Source organism: Gossypium hirsutum, chromosome A12 (genome assembly GCF_007990345.1).
Source record: "Gossypium hirsutum isolate 1008001.06 chromosome A12, Gossypium_hirsutum_v2.1, whole genome shotgun sequence".
Taxonomy (NCBI): Eukaryota; Viridiplantae; Streptophyta; class Magnoliopsida; order Malvales; family Malvaceae; genus Gossypium; species Gossypium hirsutum.
The window spans coordinates 5,338,174-5,348,569 of record NC_053435.1 but is presented as its reverse complement, the minus strand read 5'-3'; the positions used below and the strand labels follow the sequence as shown (position 1 = coordinate 5,348,569).

The 10,396-nt window shown below is 33.9% G+C and overlaps 1 protein-coding gene across 2 annotated transcripts; it reads right to left on the bottom strand.

Moving 5' to 3' along the window:
* Positions 1 to 4,741: 4,741 nt before the first annotated feature.
* Positions 4,742 to 10,396, bottom strand: LOC107931886 (protein ALTERED PHOSPHATE STARVATION RESPONSE 1). Of its 2 annotated transcripts, XR_001693312.2 has the most exons (5): positions 8,684 to 10,343; positions 8,272 to 8,483; positions 7,575 to 7,798; positions 5,204 to 6,362; positions 4,742 to 5,040 (listed from the first exon to the last, which is right to left on the bottom strand). XR_001693312.2 is itself a non-coding variant. In XM_016863843.2 (4 exons), the coding sequence occupies exons 1-4, from the start codon at positions 9,951 to 9,953 to the stop codon at positions 5,621 to 5,623; spliced, it is 2,448 nt and encodes an 815-aa protein (XP_016719332.1). In that variant the 5' UTR covers positions 9,954 to 10,396; the 3' UTR covers positions 5,053 to 5,620. The 2 variants fall into 2 exon arrangements, 1 of the variants encoding a protein (XP_016719332.1); XM_016863843.2 differs by lacking the exon at positions 4,742 to 5,040 and having other exon boundaries at positions 5,053 to 6,362; positions 8,684 to 10,396.

Genomic DNA, 10,396 nt, shown 5'->3' with positions numbered 1-10,396 from the left:
TCATCCCCGTAATGGTCATCAGCTTCTTACCAAAGGCTAGGACACAAGCAGCTCGAGAATAAATCCTATCACACTGAAACCTAGGACACCGAAGTAAGGCGGTGTACTCCTCCACAGTAGGCACTAAATCCACCTCCCAAAAGGTAAAACAATTGTATGGAGGGTTCCAAAACTGAGCGGGAGCTCGAAACAAGTGCTCATCAATCTGAATATCAAGTAAGTGAGGTAAATCTCCGTAATTACCGTAGAATGACTGTTTAATCTTATTGCCCCTCTGATCCCAAATCTCTTTAAGCTCCTACAAATTATTCTGTGTGACACTGATGCGAGTGTAGTCTGATAGCTCCAACATATACCCCATAGCTATACAATCTCCCTTTTCTAGTTGAGTTTGCTCAGACCATCTATGGACGTTGGCGTTGCCCTCCACTTTATCAAGAAGTCTGTTCTCCATAATAAAACTTCCTAACTTAGAAACTGACTGTGAATCAATACCTTTTAAATGCAAAATGACATGCACAAAACAAAAGAAAAGAAATAGTTAGTATCACATGATATCAATAAATCTCTGATATTTTATAAAGGTAATATCTAAAGTTCAACTCTAACTAAGTTGGGCTCTTATGGTTTTTCGATATGAGGTTGGTTCTAAAGTTTGAGGTACCCGAACCAGCAGATTCCTCGATTCTCACCCATTATAGGCTCATTTGAATCGAGTTCAGTTCAGGGGAATACATTTCCCTATGGCTACACGGAGATGAAAATCTCACGAAACCACATGTATGGATGTATCCCAAAAGTGATCCACTATCCTGCACGGAGGCGAAAACCTCACGAAGGCATAGTTTCTCACTCCTACTTAAGGTTGTGACCACAACGGTCATGCAAATGCAATGCGTATCAGAATATAGCAACACATGCAACAATACAAACACATGTAATGGAAAGAGATTAAATTTTAAAATTTTTAATTTCCGATATTAAGACAAGAGATAATCAATTACACGGCTTGACTTTCTTATTGGTCCCCAGTGGAGTCACCAAGCTGTCGAAACCATTTTTTAAAATCAGATTTTGGAAAAATGGGAATCGACTTAAAAAACGAAAACGGAAGTCGCTACCAATCTTTTTAGGTGTGATTGGATCACCTTTAAAACATTTGTTTTAAAATCATTAGTTTTGGTCTACAAAATAAAAGAACGGGTTCGGGAGTCGGTTACGTGAACGATTAGCACCCTCGTAACGCCCAAAAATCGGTACCTAATTAATTATCAAATGTCTTTAAGGTCGGAAATTTTAAAAATTTTAAGATACAATCCTCTTTAAAATATTTTGGTTTTGAAAATTGGGATTCACTTGTATCAAAATATTGACATTAAGTTAGCCTTTTTGGAAATCCCTATCTCGAAACGACAAAACGCCACATCCAGTAAGTTAGGACACAACGCTTTGAAACTCCAAGACAGTTGCTCGTATTTTGAAAATCTTAAAAAAACCTTAGAAGGGTATTTGACTATTCGAACTCAACGAGAAAAGTTGCAACCCAATAAGTTAGGGCACTACTTTGCTCGAAGCTTCCAAATACCAAGCATTGCCTTTTTATTTTTGAAAACTTTGAAGTCTCTTTTTTTAAAACCAATGCATGAAGGAGCATATTAACACACGAGATAACATGTTATAATAATAGGTAAGTAAAAGCATAATAGCATAAATATCATACACTAACCAACATATATAAGAAATAAAACATGACAATTTTTAAATAAGAAAAATATACATAAAACACAATGCATATTTAAGAAGAATAGGTAAAAATCCCTAAACATATAATTCAACATATATTTAAACACAAATGATGCATGATATACAATTTTAACACATATATAAAAAATGCATTTGAAAATAAATTATAAAAGTCTAAGGTATTACATAACATATAAAATACATAACATAGCAATAATACATTAATTCTAAAGTAAAAGCAAATTTTATATAATAATAAAAACATAAGTTTTTAAAAAATATATATGTATAATACAAACAATTGATAAATAGAATGAGCATATATAAAAAATGTGATATAATATATAATAAAAAATATATATTTATAAGAATAATAATTATATAAAAATATAAAATATAATGGTTTAGAAAAAATAATGTATAAAATATTAAATATGAAAGAATTTATATTTATAATAAAATAATTGTATAATATATATAAATATAAGTTTAGAATAATATGAAATAAGTAATTAATGATGAAATATACGTATTGCAAATTATTATATTATAATATCTTCAAAATGTGTAATAATAGAATATAAGTAAAGTAATTATTAACATATAAATAAAAATAAGTATATAATACAAGTTAAAACTTTTAATGATAATAATATATTGATAAAATATATATAATGGTATAAAAGATGACATAATAATATAAAATAATTATAATATATAATATGAAAGTATATAAGTAAAAATAATATATAATATATAAAGAATATAAAGAATACGTAATACAAGTAAAAATATAATAAGTTGGGCCTTCGAGTTTATTAGTATTAGGTGGGTCTGTTTGGGTCTGGTTTAAGTTGGGCTGGTCTAGTTTAAATCTGGTTTGTTGGGTAGTTTTTTTAGGCATGTTGGGTTGTAACCGGTCTGCTTGGGTATAACGGGTCTGAGGTATTTGGGCCTGTGTTTGGGCTCTTGTAAACTAGACTTTATATGGACTATTAGATAAACAATCATTTATTTACTTATTTATTTCATTTGGTTTTAAGGCCCAGTTAAATTTAAGCTATTACAATACACTTATCTTTCAAGTGAAAATTACTAACTGAAACGTTAGAAATCAAAATACCAAATTCAACTGGTATTATAAAATTAGAGGAGTAAACCGAATTAACCAATGAAAAATTAGTTTAACTAAGCAAAAATCAATAAAAAAAAGTTGCCTAGCTAGATTTAACCTAGTTTAATTATTTAATTTTATTGTTATAATTTATAAAATGAATGATTATATTTACATTATTATTCATTTATGCTTATTTTAAAAAATATATGAATTATTCGAAAGAATTAAAAAATCTATTTTGTAATAATTAAATTGACAATGGAATAGGTTTAAACTAAAACCAATGTTGTAACCAATTCAATTCTTAAAACATTGCATTTCCTTTCTAGATTTGGTATTTGTTGGGATCAACCCGTATAAAGAACGAGTTAGTAAAAATAAAGAGAAACGAATATAAATATTTTATGTTGAAAACCCTTAAAGAGAAAAAAACTACAGGTAAAAGAGGCTTCGGCTTTTCACTAAATGAGTAAACAAATGAGAGTATAATATGAAGAAAATAAATCTAAAAGTACTAAACGTACAATACCCAAAACCCCGAATACAAAGCTTAAAACCTCAAAAAGCAAATCGGTAAACAAAACTCTAAATCTCATAGGGCACTCACAAAAAGTGTATAAAATACTCTCCATAATTACCACGAAACTCTCACCAAAACTCATATGCGACTACATCTTGTTGCCCTCAAGAAAAAAACTCTTACTGATTGGCGTTATAAACATGATACAAGGCCCCTTTAAATAAGCTAAAACTAGAGGTCTAATCATACTAGAATATCCCTGAAATAATCAGAATTTAATTGGGAGAAGAAGTCCTACTTAAAGTTTAAAATGTGGGTGCCAAATAGGAGAACACGTCGTGACATCGTAACGTCCCATTCATCTCGTCATGACATCGTCCATCGCGTCATCTCGACGCTCCTCATCCTGACGTCAAGCCTGTTTTGGCCCTTCTTCTATTACTTGTCGATTCTCATCTAAGATACTTGCAATATATCCGATAAATACGAGACGCGCCTCATAAAATCTTGTCTACCATGTTTGAATTGGTTTAAAAGGAGACAAATATAAGGGAATGACTATTTGGACAACATATTTTTATTTTTTATTCGGCAAGGGAAAGTATAGGAGTCCAAGAATTCTTGGACTCCCCCCTTCTTTTTTTTCTCTATTTTTTAATACCTAATTTGTGAAAGTGAGAGGAAAGCGAGCATTATTAATTTTACCTTTCAAGTATTTTATTTTTAGCTATTTACTTTTGAAATTTATAATCTTACTAGAAAATTAAATCTAATTTTGAGAGTAAAATTAAAATACTAAAAAAAAACACACAACTCAAAACAAAACAAAATCTAGTGAGATTTAATGTATTATTCAGTAGAAATTTAAAGAAAAAAGTGCCAAAGAAATTCCAATCTTTACTTTTATTCATTATATCTACACTGAAAAAATCCTCATAATCAAATAAAAAAAGATTTACTAATAATAAACAATCCTAAAATAAAAGAAAAACATGAAATAAATAGATTTTTTTCGGATTATTAGGATTTTATTTTTTTATTTTTTTAAGAAACATTCTTTTCCATCTTTTTTTAATTCTTTATTTTTTTTAGAAATTAACAATCATGGACTTATTTTTCAAAACTTATTTTTAGAAATTAGCAATCATTTTATTCTTGTATTTAATACAAAATTTTTTAGGCATTATAGTTTTATGTAGAATATCGATTTTTATAATTTTTAATTTAATTATATGTTGATAAAAAATAAAATTTAAAATAAATCATTTACCTCCTTTTTATAAATTAATTAAAAGTACTTTGTTTTATTAATTTTAACTATACAAATAAAAATAAATATATCCTCTATTTTCTTTTACAGGTTCAGCAAAATCTTGTTGGATTTTATTTTGTGCAATAATCATGGCAGTCACAGTTTGGTTAGCTGTCAAAATTCTTACCATTGAAACTGGTACTTGTTTTGGTACAATTATTTTGAAAAACATTGCACCACAAGTGTAGCATCACATCGACCTGACAATGTTTATGATTGCTCGGATCTTTCTACTGCATTATTGACCTTTTCATTCCCAACTGCCTTTCAACAATTTCATTTTGGTTTCCTCTTAACACCATCTTTTTATTCACATTGCTTTCAATTTGCAGGGTGTCAACTGGTTTCCTATACCAAAAAAAAAAAAACTGATGTAGTTTGATTCAAAAATGTAAAAGCAAATTGCATTATACAACATTTGATTCTGGGTATTCCAGTGACTTGCAAATGTTCATAAAAACTACATTTTTAAAACTCTTCATCTTACAAAACTGATGGAGAATCTGCTTACTCCAATGGTTTGGCACACCATCTGCTTTCCTTTGCCTGATATTCTTCAATGATACGGGTGCTGCTTCATGCCGACTGGACAGGATATCTAGAGTTGCACCTTGAGTGAGATTTTGGAAATGCAATATCTGTCTTCGGCTCTTGACAAGCTTGACAGTCGATGCCATAAGCCCATCCGAAACCTACTCCTGTAAGGCAGATGATGAATCATCTAACAATTCCAAGGTTAGCTCCCATCTTATGTCTCTTCCAACTCATTCATAATCAAGTCTTCCCTGACAGTAGAGCAACCAGCCAAGTTGTATGTTTGCAGGACCCGTCCAACCCAACATTGAGCTCCATTTCTGAGAGGGCAATAGACTGCCTAAACTGATCATCAGTTCCAAGGGATGCCATAGTCATTTTGTTTTAGTGGGTCCTATGATACTCTCTCATGGTCTTCAGCAATCCTTTCTTTCACACGCTGCAAAAGTTCCTCATAGACTTTGGAGGACTCGGAACTGAACTTTTCCATTGCCTCAAATATGCGTTGCAAGCCCCCCTGCAAACTACTGTTGCTAGTCTCACTCTGATATACAACATTTCCAGCTACCGAGAGACTGCTACCATCTCCAGAGACCAAAACAATTTTCTTATCTAATGCTTGGATATCTTTCTGCAGCTTCTGATCCTCTCTATCCAAATTCCTAGCCTTCCTCTCTAAATCCTTATTGGCCATCATCCTCCGATGCATTTCTGACTTATCTTGTTCCCAAAGCTGGAGCACACCAGTCACTAAAACCCGCATAGAGTTGATCACCTCCCTTTCTGATATCCTATCCATTGCTTGTGACCACTGGTTACATATTACAAATATGGATGGTGCGCCTATTCTACTAGGTGAGAAGGGAGCTACTCCATCATCAGTTACTTCTGGTTCGTAGTAAAGACATTTTAGTAGCCAATTATTCAAACCTCTTACATAACCCTTCTGGGCATCTATCCAACTTGAGAATCTTATAGTCCAACTAATAAGTTCATGCTCGAACTGCAGTGTGGCCTTAAGATGATCATCACTGAGTTTTTTGCCAGATCCAATGAGACCTAAAGTTTTGGCTTCTCTAACTACTTGACATTGATTACGATGACATTCAAGCATTGATTTCCACATTCTGTCTAACCTGGAAAAAAATACAAGGAAATGAGATAAGACTACGCAAAAAGAATTAAGAGAATAAAAATGTAAATGATAAGTCCATATTTGTTTGGAGCGAAAAGGTTTGTTAATTCAATACAATCAAGGATATGAAAACCATGAAAAAGATATGAAGTTAGCGCTGCAAAGAAAAAAACATGCAAGAGCCCCAACTGGAAAGTAATTTGACACCCAGATTTTACATTTGTGAATATGATCTCATAAAAATTATCTTTGCTTGGTTTCTTACATAAAGTGAGTTAAAGTCTCAAATATCTATTTGTGTGATATATACTGTTGGAAGGCAAATATGATATACTTAGATGAAAAGTCGCTGTCAAAATCACACTCCAGTATACTAAATAAATGCATACATCAGAAACATAGGTTTTGATATTATTGATAATATTTAATACATACTACATTTATTTAATGGAAATATTTACATAACACTAAATTAAAGTACATTTATCTCGAATTCATGTTCTCAACTACAAAAATCATAGTACTTCATTGGAAGCATATTATTTGCTAAATGTTCGTGCTAAATGTACAAAAATATAATTACTAGTTCAACCATTTATCTTCCAATTCGGGCACAGGAAGAAAAAGGTACTAAAAGAAAGAGAAAATCCTTTCAGTGAAACACTACCCCGATTAGTAAAGGCAATCTGTATACTTAAAGGGTATCTATATTGCATCTTTGGTTCAATAAAGCATCGTATAGCACATGCTTTTCTCAACTTCTAATAAGATTTCAATAGATATAGAATCTCAAGCACTAAACCTGAAACTCAAATAATTTTCCAGTCATAGTAACTAGACATTTTAGGCCAAACCCATGAACTATTTGATTCCAATGGTTCAAGAATCCACGTGAAGAGAAAGAAAAGAATGCATGATCTAACAGCATCTATCTTAACAAAAACTGTAGAAGAATCTTCTGACCAAGGGCAGGTCAGCTAACACCTTTCTTTTTCATTATTTGATCCCTCATACTCTTTAAAGACCTCACATGCCAGCATGCAGCATTGACATTCACCTCTCATTGCTAGCAAGGGCAAGAGACCCGTAAAACTGGTAAAACTGTTAAAGCAATGTCATCATGCAACCAATAAAGGCAGCTTTAAGTAATCTCATCAAAGATGCTAATTAAAGAAATCAAATACTAAGAACACTCAAATGGAAATAATCTGACCCTTCAATCAGTTCATTTAGCAGTGGCCATAGTTCCTCATCCCTGATTTTATTAATTGTCACAGATATCTTGTCAACAACTTGAATTGCTATTCTTATCTTCGTGGACAGACCCCTGATTGTATTCCGGGTTGACTCAATTTTATTAGCTTCAGCACCCCTTTGATCTAGTCGCCTTAACTTGTGAGATTTCCTGTCGTAAGCTACCCGCATCTTCTCCTCAGCCTGAAGATCAGAAACTTCTAGTTAGAATGATAAGAATGGTTACAGAACCACTAAAAGAAATGCCCAACATCTCTTCATTCCAGAGTATAACTAAAACATTGTAGTTCCACTAGAAACCAAGTTATGATGATGACAAGGTATTTCTAAAATGGTACAGAAACAACATAAATTGAATAAAAGCCACTATTATGCTATCCATGAAAAAGCATAAAATCAACACCATCAAGCCCTTTAAAGGTAAATATCTCAGAGCAGCAACTTTCAGAGAAACAATTCCTTAAATGAGATATAAATAAAATTAGTGTAAAACATAATAGATAATGAAACATATTCTAACATAATACACTAAATTAAAAACGAACCAAATGTGAAACCACTACTTATAATCATGAATCAATTAGACCATACAGCAACTCGAGATAATCATGAATCTAAAACTGTAAAGAGAAGGCTTGGACAGAAGCACAATATACCTTTACTTCATTGTAGAGCTTCTTTTCCCAAAGATGCAACTTCTGCAAAGTAGCGGAAAGGTTTTTCGTTTTCCTGGCCATTTCTTCATTGATGTCTAGAAAAGCTGGATCAGTGTTGTCAGCAGACGAAGAAGACTCGCCAGTCTGAGAAGTAGATGGCTGAGATGGTACTACAGATAACGAAGGAGTAACTACATGCAAAATCTTGGAAACTGTTCCACAAACATACCAAATCCCACAGTTAGTATGACTCGCAGAAAACCAACAGTTGGACAAAAAAAAAAGGTCCAATCTAATGAAGTATCAGTACTTGTGAAATCACAGATATTGAATATCCACAAAATTCTTACTCGCCAAGTGAAAGGACAAATAAATGACACAATAATCCCATGAAAAGAATGAAAATCCATACCATGTTTGCGGTGATGAGGAAGTGTTCCAACCTCAAGCAGCTTGGCAATTTCAGTCCCCGACTCGGCAGCTCTCACAAACTGAACCTGTATCTCTCTAATCACCTCAAAAACATCCTTTGGAGCGCCCCTTGACCCGGTACCACGCTCCTCAGCCCTCTCATCATCCACCACTTTCTTATCCACCACATGAACCTCATATTCCACCCTATCATTTTCAATCCCAACACTCGGCCGTGTCTGATAAAGAGAAGCCTCTGACTCACTAACAGCAATTTTCCCATCCTCATCTTTAACTGGGGGCTTGGAATAACCACCGCTATCAACAAATTTCTGGTCTCCATGCACTTCTTTAACTACTTCATGTTGATAATCCTCATCTTCCAACTCAGGGATCCCTTCCTCTTCTCTAACTTCTCTTGAATTCCTAGCCGGCGTAAACGGAGGATAATAGCTTTCATAGCTCTCGAAAGGGTTCAAGAAATCCCAAGCTGAAGCTCTCGGAGGCGAAGGTGGAGGCGGTGGTGGTTTCGAGGATGACCCCGCCATCGGTTGCAGTGAAGACTCATAACCAGGCGCCGAATAAGAAGAATAATTACTAAAACCACCGTAATTGGGGTAACCTTGATAAGGGTATGAACTAGAACTAGGATTATTGTTACTCATATAAGAGTGAGGATAATAAGAAGAAGATGAAGATTCACCCATATAAACAGTCTCCGGATTCATAGGCCTTTGTTCATAAACAATCGAAGGTGTTGGTTGCTTCCTCATAAAATTCATATGCATAAATCCGCCGGGAAAAGACCCAGATTCAAGAGGTCCATAATTGGGATAGTTTGGGTGCATATACTCTATATGACCCCCACCATCGTCGTGCAAAGGCGAAGAATGGTCTGAATGGTGCAAAGAGCCGCCGGAGTCATCTTCATCCGAATCGGAATGGAAGTGAAGATGAGAACCAGAATTGGAATGGGAATGGTGATGACCTTTCTTGGGAGAACTTGGGCCAACGGCAATTGGATCCACGGCTTTGCTTTTAAGTTTATTGGGCGACGGAGGAGAAGGAGGTAGCGCCCCTGAAGAAGTTCCAAAATCATGCTCCACGAAATTATTCAAAGACTGACCAAATGACTTTAAAGACGCAGTGTAAGCAACATGAGCTTCGGCTAGAGCAAAACGTTGTCGAATCGCTTCGTCTAAAAAGGCACATCTTTCCCGACAAAGAGCAACTGCCGGAAGATCATCTAACTTTGAACTAGAACATCCCATAATAACCCCTCCTAATAATTGAAGAAAAAAGGAAGTGGTTTTTAGATGAAGAAAACAGAAAACATGTTAAAAGTGAATGTTGGTGGGGAAAATTTTAGGGTAAGAGAAAGGAAGGAAGAGAATGAAGGAATCTTTGCCAGCACGGAGTGTGTCGTCGTGTTGTAGCAGAAAGTAGAAAGAAGAGAGAGAAACAAATTCTTCTCCAACACCAACGCTAACAGTGCTTTTGCTTGGTGCGTTCGGTGTTAGTATTAGAAATTAAATTGCAATAAAAAAAATTTTAACTTTTTGGAACACTGTAAGTAAATTTCATTTGGTTCTAAAAAGAAAAGGGGGCGTTTTTCTATTTTTGAGAGCTGAGAGAAAGGGAATGAAAAACTGAGAAATGTTGTTTGGTTTGACAGAAACTTTGACGCCTCCTATCGCTTTGAAATCATGACGTT